Source organism: Nanorana parkeri, unplaced genomic scaffold, assembly GCF_000935625.1.
Source record: "Nanorana parkeri isolate BGI_ZX_2015 unplaced genomic scaffold, ASM93562v1 scaffold85, whole genome shotgun sequence".
NCBI classification, from domain to species: domain Eukaryota; kingdom Metazoa; phylum Chordata; class Amphibia; order Anura; family Dicroglossidae; genus Nanorana; species Nanorana parkeri.
In genome coordinates, this window is record NW_017306353.1 from 1,376,001 (window position 1) to 1,390,240 (window position 14,240).

A 14,240-nucleotide genomic window follows, 5' to 3' on the forward strand; every position below is an offset into this window, starting at 1 on the left:
GAGGTTCTTCCGAAGACGGGAAGACAGGAAGGAAGTACTTCGCCGACTTCAGAGCCAGATTCCTGAGCCATCAGGCCAGGGACAGCCTGGTGCTCCATGATAGGCAAAATCAGTCTGCATCAACTTGTCCCAGGATGATGGAATGCTGCGTTGCAGAGGTCTGGAGTGACACTGGACAAATGGCACTACCTCAAAAGAGGCCACCATCAGACCAAGGGATCTCATGTGAAAGTGGAGAATTGGACAGCTCCTGGACTAGAGAGTTCCAGCCTTAAGGTTGCCATACACTGTACAACCATCGCAAGACCTTAGTCTTGCGATGGTTGTAAAGTGATTTTAAAAAAACGTACAATCTGCCCATCTTGGACAGGCAGATCGTTCTCTCGATCATCGCAAGCTGCCCTCTTGAGGGGCGGGCTTACGATGACAGCAATGAGGGGCGGGCTTAAGATGACTGCAAACGGGCTGTGTGCGCGTGCAGTGTATGGGCACCTTAAGACTGAAGTTTCTAAAGTTTCTCTTGTAAATAAGGAACACTCTGGCATGTGCAGTGTCCAGGACTTGACCAAGATACTCAAAACGATGTGCGACTAGCGACCATTTCCATTGACTTTATTATTGGCACTGATGAAGGAAAAAAATGACATGCTGGAGATGGCTTTGAAATGGTTTTTACTTTGTTTTAAATAAACCGGAGTTACAGCTGCTGATGCTGGTTTCATTTTTGTTTCTAACTCTATCAGGATCCTGCCTGATATACCGGAAAAGATGTGGAAAGTTCTAGGTGGACTGAAGCTGTAATCTTCTTGAGCTGTGAAGCTCGAGAATGGCCAAAGAGCTAGAAGAAAGAATACGAGCATTCACAGACCTTCCGAAATGCTGATCTGACATTTCCAGTGAATGCTGAATCTGATGGTTATTTGTGTGTAATTAAAAGTGTAGCTGTTAAGAGTACCATTATTGTTATCCGGTGCGACTCAGAATCAAAGTCTTTGTGTCTGATGGCTCAGAAGCCACTAAGGCTGCGGGCAAATTAGTTAACAAATCTGAAGAAGAGGGTGCGGGTTATGAAGTCTTGCATGACTGAGGTATAAACCTCACCTGAAGGGGGGGGGGAAGATAACCCGATTCCCGGCTGTTTATGCCGACGCCATCTGAAGACCCACTGCAAGCAGCCCCAGAGCAGTTAGTAAAATATAATCTGGGGGAACCTGGTACAGTAGTACTGTTCGGTGTACAAGCAGTAGGAGATGTGGCTGGGATTTCTTGTTGCAAAGGCTTGTGCAGGGCCGCACAGAGTAGTTTTCTGGAACAGGGGGTGAAGGTAAATATTTTAGTACTAGGTCTTCACTGAGAGGAGTTGGGATAAAGGACAAAAGTGCACTTACCCTTTAAACGTGACTGCAGTTAGCATTTACCATCACAATGGATTAAGCAGTAATAAAACAAACCTGCCACAGAACTGTTTGCTGACCAGGATGGCACTGCTGCTCGGCGCTGATAGAAGAGGATATAAGCTGTTGGCTTGCACACTTCATCTTCTGCAAGTGCCTGCACTTCACTGTCATCAAAGCAGTACCACATGCCATCCACAGAGTTTTTACAGTAAGCTGAAACAAAAAAGATGATTACAGCAGTAGCCATGTCTGTTGTACTTTCATTACAAGCATCTATTGTAGACCTTTGTATTCATTTTACTATTTGGCAGTAAGCACAGTTGCCTATTTTCAGTAAAGTATAGAAAAAGCCTATGTGAATGTATAAATTCCCCCTATAAACATTTATAAACCACTTTTCTAGCAGGCTTTCTTCGCCAATAGCTGGTGCTGTAAGCAGAAGTCTTTTATAAATACCTGTATAATGACCACCCTGCATAGTTCCATGGTGGTTGCAGACAGCATACAGATCATATATGAAGTCCTCAGGATCACGGCCAAGGCCATAGGGTCTTCTCCAAGGTGACCAATGTGATGGAAGGCTCCAAGAGCTCTGACTGCGCTTCACCACATGGGGGGTCATATCTAACCCCACCAAGGGAAAGCGGATCAAGTTCTGCATCTTCACCCTTCGATCTGCATCCTAAGCAGACACAATTAGATAGGTAGTTATCTACTCAAAAAGGTAGCACATAAGATAACCATTCCACATTTAAGGAAACAATTCTTAACTCACCATGCAATTAAAGAGGTTATCAACGATAACATTAAGCTACATCTACTTATTAAAAAAGGAAGGCTGTTCAGTGATTAATACAAACCACAGACTTGAGATTTTTTTCAAGCATAGGATAAGTGGGGAACCATCTACACAATTTCTGTTGCGTCAGGTTCAACACTCTTCCTTATTCAAGTTATTCAATTGCCGGATCTGGTGCACGCACATTTATCACCTTCATACGGAAGGGTTTGCAAGACTGCATGGGGAATTTTCAACAAGTACCTCCAAAGTTTATCCCTAAAAGTCTAAGCCCTGATTTGGAAGCTATATCATCATCGGCTCAAACCATTTATGGTGTTGCCATAGAATATTCAGATCAATAATTTACACATGATTAGTGACCTGTGTGAAGTCTAAGGCCTTATCTGAAGTCATGCCCTGATGCACCATTTTGGGAGGTGCTGCCATGGGGCTCTTTTCAGTTCTTTCAGTACCTATAGAAGGATCTCCCATAGCAAGTAATCCTTCTGTTTCCTGATAAGCCTCAGATCTTCACACGAAGTCTTAAGCCATCATGTTAATGAGCTAAGCAGTGTAAATCACCAAACTTCTGAGCTGGAGAGGCGTGCTACAGTACAGGACAAATGCCAGCTATAGTAATTAGAGGACACTCAATAGTGTGAACTTACTCATGCACATAAGACTACAGTCAACACATATAAGCAACATCAGTGTGTTAGTTTAGTGCAGGTTCAGTGGTAAAAGCAGAAAATGTTGGCTAGCGATGCAGTAAATGACCTGCCTTGCATAAACTAAATGGTCCGTTTATGAAAAACAACCCAATATAATTAAAGAAGATCTCAGGCTAAAGTGGAAAAAAACTTGAACACTAAAATGATGATCCTAAAGGCTGAATTCTAACTATGGCTGCCATTTATATAGGATTCTAAAATACATCTAACATGGCTTAATCAGTTGACATCCGCGGTGTTAAACCCCCTTCCCATCCAGGCCATTTTTCAGTATTCAGCGATGCGGTACTTTAACTGACATTTATTCCGTCATGCAGCGCTGTACTGAAATTAATTTTATACCCTTTTTTGGGCACAGATAGAGCTTTCTTTTGGTGGTATTTATTCACCACTGGGGTTTTTATTTTTTTACTATATTGAGGAAAAATTACCGAAATAAAAAAAAAAAAAACAGTTTCCCCTATATTAAATGATAAAACATTTATTATTACCCAATTTTTTGGTAAAATATAAAAGATGGGGTCACGTCGGGTAAAAAGACACCAAACATGTCAAGCCTTAAAATTGCGTGCGCGCGCGAAACCTCAAAAAACGATAATACCCAAAATTGGCCATAGGCGACGCTTTAAAAGCTGTTACCGCTCATCAGTTTAGTGTTATCAGTGATTGATGGCCCTAAAATGATTGCTCTCACTGCGACGTTCGCGGCGATATGTAACATGTGTAGCGCAATTGTAATTTTTGCGCGCTGGGGCACCGGACGCGTATTTACGTTTATAGGCGCGTAAACGTGGGGGTGGGGGAGTTAAACATTTTGGGGGGGTTTTTTCCCCTTTTTTTATATGTGGCTTTTATTTTATTTTATTTTTTTATGTGTTACTTTTCTTTTTTTTTATTTATATTTTTTTTTTTGCACTTATTGTTATTGCTATTATATAGGGGGATAACAACCCCCTATATAATAGCAAAGGCACACTGACAGGTCCTCTTTATGGAGATATTAGGGGTCTCTAGGACCCCTAATATCACCTATGGACCCCAAAAGAAGCTGATGAAGCAGAGATCTGCTTCATCAGCTTCTTTTCTCTGGCTATAGCAGCCAGATGACTGACAGGTGAGTGCGAAGTGATGTAATAAACATCACTTCTGCATTCACAGCCCGGACGGAGCTGATCTCCCGTCCTCCTCCTCCCGACGCCCCCCGAGCCGGTTCCGGGCCGCAGATGGGGCAGCGGAACCAGGGATTCAAGGTGAGGGGTCAGGGGGAGAAAAAAAAAACCACGAACGAGCACATATAGACGATCGGCGGGCTATGGAGCCGCTGATCGCCTATATGTTAAACACCCGGTAACGGGTGTTTGCAATGGTCGGGTCTTTTCCGCCAATGCTGCCGTCCGTCCGTTTTTTTACAACGGGCGGACGGCAAGTGGTTAATCAGCTACCCTAATAGGGACTTTTTTTCTCCAAATAGCTCTAGCATTGTGATCTTTGTCAATCATCTATACTGATTACCAGTTTGTAGTTCTGTGTAGCTTTTATGTGAGTCGGCGCACCCCAAACTAATTGTGGGGTCTCCTTTGCTGGACTATCCCTACAGTCATGCTAGAACAAAGAAAGGCCCAAGGCAATGACAAACTGCAAAAAAAAACATGAGTTGATTACCTGATAACTCTGTTTCCAGGAATCTTCCAGGACAGCCATCGAGATATAGGCTCCGCCTGCCTGCAACAGGAAACACATCAACCACATTAAATAAATAGACTCCTCCTTCCATCCCAAGTCAGTAACCTCTAGGACCGAAGGCTACCCCATGCACAAAAGTATCCCCTCCTGCATCCAACCTCGGATGCCACCTGGATACACACCAAGGGCGGGAACTGGCTGTCCTGGAAGATTCCTGGAAACAGAGTTATCAGGTAATCAACTCATGACAATATTAGTACATTTAAAAACTGTTGTAAGATGTGAAGCTGGCAAGAACAGAAGGATATACATCCAGCAGAGGAAAGGTTAATAAAGCCACAGACAGCAGGCTTCTCTAGCAGAAGACGAGTTATAGCATAGATCTGTTGTGTGGTGAGAATTAGATGTACATAGCAGTGGAAGGGCCAACTTACCTGTCGGAATCTCTTTAAATGTAGAATAAGAACGTCAGGCAGAGTCCACAGGCTGAGTTTAATGCTGCCCTGTTGAAGCTGTTTACAGTGGGGACAGCGCCAGGCATTGCCAGGAGCGAGCTGCAAATAGGCGGCATAAGCAGTCAGGCAGACGGATCTACAAGCACTACACATAAAGCATGGGCAGCAAATGCACTAACTGACAAAATAGGAATTTTTGCACTCACCGTAAAATCCTTTTCTTCAAGTCCATTGAGGAACATAGGAAGTCTCAGCTTTGGTTTATACTGCTACCTACAGAAGGATTCGCCTACTACCAGCATGAACTGAATGGACTCCAAGAAAAGGATTTTTATAGCAATTATAAAAATCCTATTTTCTTTCTTGTCCATTGAGGGACGCAGGAAGTCTTTAACCTTTGTGATGTCCAAAAGCAATCCAACTGAGGGGTAGGCAACATAGAAAACAAATGCTAACAGATCCAAGAAAAAACAACAACAGTGAATTGGGGACCTAATGCAGCTAAAAAAAGCTGCCTGATGGACCTTATGCCTAAAACTGGTATCAGATGAGACTTTGAGGCCTACCTGGTAAACTTGCAGAATGTGTGAACAGACCAGGTGGCAGCCTTCCAAATCTGTGGCCCGTTGCCAAAAAGCACTCGCAGAACATGATCCTTGAGACGATAGGCTTGGATGATGGGCAATCTGAGCCACAAGAAATGGCGTATTGAGAAGGTGGTGAATTTTTACAGGGTCTGTTTGTGATTACAGAAAAGGGATTCAGTCTTTCTGAAAAAAAAGCTGTGGCTGAGACAGAAACCCTCACAACCCAAACCACATCCAGGCAATAGAGTGAATTATCTTTGGGTGAACAGAGGTTAGAACGATGTCCTGGTTAAGGTGAGAGGCAGAAACTACCTTAGGCAAGTAGGAAGTGCCGGCCACATCACTTTTTTACATATGCAAAATTTGAAAATGTTCCTTGCAGGCAAAGACAACCAGTTGAGAAGTTTGCATGCAGCGGTGATGGCTAAAAGGAATACTACCTTGTAGATGAGTTTCTGAAGCACATAGCGGTTTCTAAATGACAAACATGTGTGCAGACCCAACTGCAGAAAGCAGAAAATTCATCCCAATCAAGTGATGTATGCCTTTCACTTCCAAAGTATGCCTTTCCCTCCCAAAGTTAAGGCTTATGGGAAGTAGCCCACCGCTGTGGCACTGTCTGAATGATTCTGGATCAGATGACTCCACAGGAGGATGGTCCAGTGCTTAAGAGACAGCCAGATCACTTGAAGTTACAATGTTTACGCTAATGAATAAAAAAATCCTGTGCATAAAACAGAGTGCTTAGGACCCCTGCTCCTCAGCCCAACACTCTGACATCTGTTGAGGATCTTCCAAAAGACAAGAAGGAAGGACTTTTCCAATTATAGAGATGGATTCCAGAATCATCAAGCCGGGAACAACCTAGTCGTCAGGGTAAAAAGAATTTGTCTGACCACGGACTGACTTGTCCCACGATCACAGTGTTGCGTTTTACAGATGGGTGAAACTGGGCAAACAAGACTGCCTCGAAGATGGCTACCATCAGACATAAAGCTCGCATGCAAAAGCAGAGGGCTGGACGACTCCTGGACTAGAGACCTCAAATCTGAGACTGGAGAAAGTCTGAAGTTCCTCCTGTGGGAGAAATATTGTGGTCTGCACTGTGTTCAAGGCTGGACCCAGGACTGTTGAATAAAAACTACTATGGTGGATGCTATTCAGGAGTCTGGCTACTTTCTTCTTTCTACTGATTATCAGGGTGTTTTCAATCACTATGGATATATAGTTGGAACAGTGGACAGACACCTGCAGAGAAAAGTGTCAATTAAAAACAAACTCTGAAGAAAAATACCTAATTAACATTGCTTAGTCTTTTACAAAGCAGAGATGAAGAAAAGATGTCTGCCTAGGACACAAGCAAAAAAAAAAAAAGAACCTGAAGCATGCTGGAAGTAGCTGGTAGTATATAAGGGGTTATCCTGAGCTGGCCTGCAGGTTGTTTGCCAATGTCAGATCCTCCTGTGGGTGGCAATATAATCAGAAGGCGAGAACTTTGTGTCCCTCAATGGATGAGAAAGAAAATGAATAACCAATAGACTTGATTAAAACATTCCGAAATTACTGGAGACTTCCAATTACATTTTTATACATTGATATTTTATTTTGGTTCTATTAATTTTAACATCCTGAAATTATACATTAAACCAAAAGGATCGTTTGTCCAGAATAAAAAAAAAAACACTACAATTGTCAAAACCCCTTTTTATATGTTCTCACTGTCCATACAAGCAAAGAACTGTGGGCGACAATGTTATGATCTAGGAACAGAACGTAACTCATATGCTACTGCTAACAGTAGGGATGCACCGATACTTTTTAGATACCAGTGCCGATACTTGGCATTTTTATGAGAACTACCAGGGTTGCAGCTGGGACCTGGCTCTGGCGCTCCTCCACTGTCCTGAAATCCTTAGTCTGTATTGTTTTAGAAAAAATGTCACATGACAATAAACAAAAATGTAGCAGTACTTGTAAGTACATGGGCAAGTATCAGTACTTGTACTTGCAAAACTGGTATCGGTGCATCCCTTTATTTATATTTATAAAAACAAAATCATGCATTATAACAGAGATGTACAAATCCCCGGAGCTCCGTGTGTCCTTACAAATGACAGCTGCCTCCTAACTTTTGAATTTTTCTCTAGTGTAGTCTTGGAGCTCAAAAAGTATCTGTATTTGTACCGGGTACGGTACTTAGTATCGGTGCATCCCTAGCTAACAGCCTACATTTCATTATGCAAGCAGCTTGGCACCTGCAGCATCCCTTTAAGAAAACCTGTCTGGTGACAAATATGTAGGCTTTCAAGTTAAATATTTTCATTATTTTGGGAGAAAGAATAGACAACAAGACATGAGCTACAGATAACTGGTTTTCCTTATGCAGGAGGATTGAGTGCAAGAACAACATTCAACAAGCATAATATTTAAGCTTATAACATGAGACATAGATTAAGTTAAACCTTACTGAGGCTTGCTGCTTCGATGGGGCAATCTGCTCAATGGGTAGGCTAGGAGATTCTGACACGTCTATAACTTTGATTTGCTGCATACCTGTCATGGGTCTGGGGCTCAGATGTTTTGAAGCCAAAGATAAGTATTTAGTGCATTCAGGAGGCCATAAATAGCAGCCCACATATTTCTTTCAGAGCAGGAGTTCATTAAATTGCTACGTCCACTAAGAATCGAAAACACTGCATCACTCACTGGCTTTTGAAACCTCTCCAGCAGAGAGAAACCTCACACTAGAGTTCATGCCACAAAAGGGAATATCCGATTGCTTTATGGGATCGGGGAGAATTTTTTTCCAGTTAGAACAAATTGAACCATACTTTATTAGGGTTGTTTGCCTTCCTCTGGATCAACTCTGGGCATAGGGTTTTGTTTATGGAGGTTTTTCTATTTTCTTTTTCTCTCTAAAGGTTGAACTTGATGGAATTGTGTCTTTTTTCAACCTAACTATGCAACTCTAATTACTATATGAGGTACTGAATGGCTTCAAAAGTGCAGGAAGATATAACAGGAGGTCGCCTGATTACAGACAGATTGGGGAATACTAATGTATCTGTAAGTTTCCCTGATATCTCCTGCCTCAGCTTTCCCTAGGAAACAGGCCAATCAATCTTCATCCACGTACTGTCAAGCAACAGGATCACTTTAATACCTGGCCTCTTGTACATATAATGACTACCCTTTGCTCCCTGCCAACCTGCTTGGCACTGGAAGTGAAGAGAAGTACCTGGTACTTCTGGTTACAATGGATCACATGACAACGCTAGTATATGGCAATTGGCTGCTTTAATACAATGTTTTGGCAGAATTTTAACATAGGCAAAGCTCCCACTAGCTCCTGCTTTCCACACATTGCTACTGGTTCATCACAATGACAGACTGCCTCTTATGACTATTGGTACTGCCAAAGTTTTGCCTGCTGTAACAGCAGTATTTTGGGGCTGCATGTATGTGTAGGCACCTCTAGTTATCTGTACTTTATTGCAGCAGTGGTTTAAAACTTTTTCTGTAGGTAAAAAGAGCAAGTGTCCATTATACACACCCTAGCTTCCTTGTCCCACCCAAATAAATCCACCATAAGCTGTCAATATAACTGCTCTCTTTTCCGCATCTATTTTATTGGGGTTTTTAATCGTTCTCCGGTTCAAATTTTCTGCCTAATAAATAAAAGAGACAATTACAGATGTCTTGAAATGCAAGCATACTTGGATCAAAGAAAGCATCTGAAGGATTTCTTTAGATGCAAAATACTCCAAACTTGCTGACAGTTTCCATATGAATTTACACATCTTAAAACTGAACTATGGGATAAGCAAATATTGTCCAATACAGTCCTGTGTATTCTTTCTTGAATCTCTGTGGACTTTGTGTATTTCTTCCAGATCCGTGCGGTAATCCAGTGTGAAGCATTGTTTCTGTGCAGGAGCTTTCTGTAATAAAGACCGGTCACTGCTGCTTTCTCTCCTTGTGCAGGGTGACTGGTCTTGTCTCCACCTCCCCCTGTAGTTTTCTGGAGGCAGCATATAGCAGGTGGGTCTTTTGAGCCCCTTCCACAGCTCTGCTCTCTGCACAGGCTCTGAACAGCACAGTGATGGTGTCATTGCCACTTTTAAAGTAGGGTTGCAAAGGCAATTGGTGCACATAAAAGGGGAATATATTTTTGCCTAAAGTTCAGCTTCATGCAGGGGTATTATGATATTTTATAAATATTCAAGAACAGGTACATTTTAAGAGAAAAGTCTCAAAAATGTGTCTGCGTTTGGAAATCAAGGGGGGTTGCTATAAGTAACCTATTTGCATCTGAAGGACTGCTAGTAATGCTTACCTCATACGACATAAATCATTAGTTTTCATTGTGAACTTTTGATCAGTATGGATTTTCAGAGCATGAAAACAATCAACTAAAATGTCACTGAGATTATGGCCATTAGTACTACTTTTGTTCTTAAATCGGCTTAGGTGTTGCAGTCAAATTAAACCGGTTCTAAAGAAATAAGGAGCCTAACATTTTTTACCTCTTTCTGAAGATGCTTGTTTGCCTGGCTGTTACCATAACGCCTCTTATTTCAATAAGCAAATCAATGACAACATTAAGTGTGCAAATAAGAAGTACGGATGCCATTCTGACCTAATTTGCAGGATAGTTTTCGAGCTCCTACTCCTAAAAACTGAAGATACTAGATTCGCATTACAGCAATTAGCCTTCACAGAAAGCAGGTGAGCAATGGCAGCATCCACGTTTCTCTCAGCACAAGTTTCTTTTAAGTTTAGCGTATGCTCAAGTTAAGGATTAGGCTTAAGTTAGAGTGATCCTAAAGTAAAATTTTAGGCCCACATTTTCAAAAAAGAATGATTATGGCTGGATTAAGAACAAAGGAGAACATGTTGCGATTACCAGAGCTGACAGAAGTGCATGGAACTTGAGTGCAAAGGTTTCATTAACAAAGAAAGCTGCTGGGTGTTTCAACCTAAAGTTTCAATATCCAGTGGACTTCGCTTTTAAATTACTGGTAAAAATATCAAGACTGCAGCACCCAGCACGCTAGGGAGTGCAGTACACAGCTCACCTGCTCCTCTTTGGTATACAGCTGAAAACACTGGGAGAGGCTGCAGCACTGTGGCTGGTGGTGAAGCTCTCGCTGCAGACGTACACTCTCAGAGTCCGGAACATACTCCTCTTCTGTGTTACCAAAAAGACTGCAAGATAGAACAAAAAGCACAAATAAAACATACTGAAGAAAGTCGATTGTTTATTACAGAATCTGATTGCTGAAGTTCAAATTACACACACAGCTCAGAAGACTAACTCATCCCCCCATGGAAGCCTGATGACCGGGACCCTGCGAGTCCCCGACAGTCATTAAAATGGACTATTGCTGAACACTACAGCTTGGTGTGCTGGTGACATCCTTTTCTACTTCTGATTTTGTTCACGGTGCCCCCGTGGTCACTGCTAGCACCCATTTGCTATCTACAACAATCCGGTAAGGAGTGCTGCAAGATACACAAATTTTTGCAAAGCTTCAGTGGAGACACTTTTTTCTCATGATCACTCTTACAGGAGTGAATTTTTCCTTCCTAGGGGTAAGATTTCCTTTCACTTCCTGTTGTCTCTAGAATAGGAAGTGAGATTAAATCTTTCTAACGAGGATACAAACAGCAGTAAAAACCTCACAGTGACCCGGAAGAAGAGGCGGGCACCACTTGTCTGCACGTCTGTGAAGAGCCAACTTCCTGTAATGTACGTACAGTACTACGAACCACACCCAAAAAGGCGGGCACTCCTCACCAGCACGAGCGCGGAACATTACAACTACCCCTGCTATATAGTAATAGCCTCCCTTTGTAAGTAGGAGTCGGATGTAAGTCGGATGTATGTAACTCGGGGGCTGCCATTAGTCTACATAAAAAACAGTCCAGACCACTCACCAACTGAAAATATTTGGTTCATCTTGAAACAAAGAAATACGACAAAGACGACCAAGGACTGTTGAGCAGTTAGAATCCTATATCAGGCAAGAATGGGACAAAATTCTTCTCCCAAAAAAGACGTTTTCAGAGTGTTGTTAAAAGAAAAGGGGATGCTACACCGTGGTAAACATGGCCCTGTCCCAACTTTTTGGAGACGTGTTGCAATTTCAAAATGACCTTTTTTCTTAAAATGGTCCATTTTCGGAGTTTAAACATCTGATATGTTTTCTACTTTCTATAGTGAATAAAATATCGATTTATAAGATTTGCAAATCATTGTTTTCATGTCGATTCTACACAGCGTCCCAACTTTTTTGGAATTTGGGTTGTGAATCGCTTATTTGACCTCCGTGAAGACTAGAAAGCCTCACCTCCCATTCTATTCTAAAGACTTATTCCAGGCCACCTACTCACTTGGCAGTGAAGCCAGAGGATAAAAAGGACATCCACAAAGCCAGCATCTTTAAAAACACCTCAGCAATGGCAGCTCCCTTACCTCCATCCAGATGTTTCTTCAATTATCTAGGAAGGTATTAGAAAACATAATGATAGAACCAACGCAGAGTCCGAGGATTTTCATTCATCTTAACATGAGAAGCTCGGTGCGGACACAACACTGAATTCTAAGCTTTGCTGCTGCGGTCACGTGTAACCTCTTAAAAAGCCGATAAAAAGCTTTAAGGCCGTCTTTGCGGAGATGCTGGAAATGAAAACTGGTTCTTAGGGTGAGGGATTAAAGCAGCTGATGAGATGTGATTTCCCCCAAGCCTGTCATTACTCTAAGTAATGCTGTAAATAAGCAGGGATAATCAGGAAGTGGTGGGCTGCTCTTAGCTGCGAGCTGTCAAGCTGCACTCTTGTAGAGCGTAAAAGCTTCCTTTGCCATTCTACTGAACAAAGCAGACACAGGAAGCTGCCCTGCTGCAGCAGCTCAGGGCTAGAAGACCTTACATCATGCCGGGAATGATCAGAACTACCAAGATGGATGGTCTAGTTTCCCGCAGGGAAGAGCTACCAGCACAGCCAAATAAATGATCTTTGTTTTATTTAGAGATGTGCTCACTTTGCATTTGTCTCTGTTGGCAGTATTCTAATAATTTGGAGAATAGATCTGCGGTCTGCTGGGAAAATCGGCCTACGTTGTCTGAAACAATACTTAAAGCGTATAACCGAGCCCAAGAACAAAAATATAATATATTGCAGCTTACCAATACTTGATGTGGTGGCTGCATTAGTTCTCATGTTGCAGACCCCCTCCTCCCCCCTTATAATTACATTCTAATCCTGCAAATAACACATTTTCTGTCCTAGGCTGACAAACTTTCAAACTGTCCTGTATCCATGGAGGAACATCATTGTCATCCTAGTACTGGAACTGTGTGAAGAATCCAGCTCTCCTCTCTGAAACATAGAGGGAGGTGTGCTATAGTTCAGCAGTCACTTTGCCTGATGAAGGGACCACTGGTGGTTCCGAAACATTGCTCTCTTTGTATGACATGCTGAATGAACATCAGTGAAGGCGATTTTACGGCACAAAAATGTAAGTTTGCTGGCAAATATTTTCTTCTCTCTGCTATGGTCGCCATCTGCTAGTTACTTCAGGCACCCCACGTTTGGGGTATTCCGGTTTGACGTGTGATGGAGATATACTGTATTCGTGACCGTCGTTCAGTAGAGGAGAACTCTGCTTAAAAGGATCATTAAAGCCTCCCGTGTTTTTGCATATATCTACTGCTAGCAAGCAGTAGATATATGCAGATAAGAAAAAAAAAGTACCGTAAACAAAAAGGGGTTAAAACTTACCTGTGTCTCTGCCGCACGCTCAGGTGCGAAGATCTGAAGATTCTCGGGCGCCCGCATGCAAAGTTCAGATCTTCAGCCAGGAGATGAGGAGAGACACAAGGTAAGTCAATAGAGGCAGCGTGCACCCGCACAGACTCAGTGGGACAGGAAGAGAGACGAGTCAGTGCTGGATCGGATCCTTTTCCCTATAGTTCTCTAAAGGGTCACCGGAGGACTTATACTAGCGTCCTCCTGTGACCCAAAGCTCAGTATATAGCGAGCTACAGGTCCCGTATACTGCGATTGTTGCAGCCGGGATGGATCCTGACCATGCTTTCGAGATTCACCCAGCTGCGTGAATGACAGCTGACTCTCAACAAAGTCCAAATCCCATTCGCACTGCCACGGTCTCATAACCACAAGGTATATGTGGTGCCCAAGTGACCACACGGATGGACGTTCGCTCACCTCCCAACCTATTGAGCCGACGTGCGAGTTTCATTGTCACACGTCGGCTCGAACTATGAGGATGGTTGATTTTCACTCACCTCATAGTTCTCCTTTAATGTCACTTTAAGAGCACAGGACAGCACTGGATTTTCAGCAGGATCTACAGTTTTTTTGCAATTTTAGGGCTCATTCACACAATCTGCTTTCGGGTTGAGCTGGCCATTTTTTCCAGCGCAATTTGCCTGGCCATGGATGGTGACATTTCCGACCACTGCATTCCGATGAACCACAAGCTCTATCCAGTCCATGAAGCCAAATCATATGCTTAATTTAGTTTGTCAAGCTTTAGCCAGACTCAGCAAGTTTCTAATGCATTTATGTGCAAAAATACC

The 14,240-nt window shown here is 42.6% G+C and overlaps 1 protein-coding gene across 1 annotated transcript in view; it reads right to left on the minus strand.

The window, feature by feature from the left end:
• USP31 (ubiquitin specific peptidase 31) overlaps window positions 1-14,240 on the minus strand; it is a 61,597-nt gene that overhangs the window by 6,019 nt on the left and 41,338 nt on the right. The window contains exons 12-15 of the mRNA XM_018552336.1: window positions 10,713-10,842; window positions 5,027-5,146; window positions 1,854-2,079; window positions 1,452-1,610 (exon numbers count right to left, since the gene is read on the minus strand). Coding sequence (XP_018407838.1) covers window positions 1,452-1,610; window positions 1,854-2,079; window positions 5,027-5,146; window positions 10,713-10,842 — 635 coding nt within the window. The remainder of the gene's footprint in view (window positions 1-1,451; window positions 1,611-1,853; window positions 2,080-5,026; window positions 5,147-10,712; window positions 10,843-14,240) is intronic.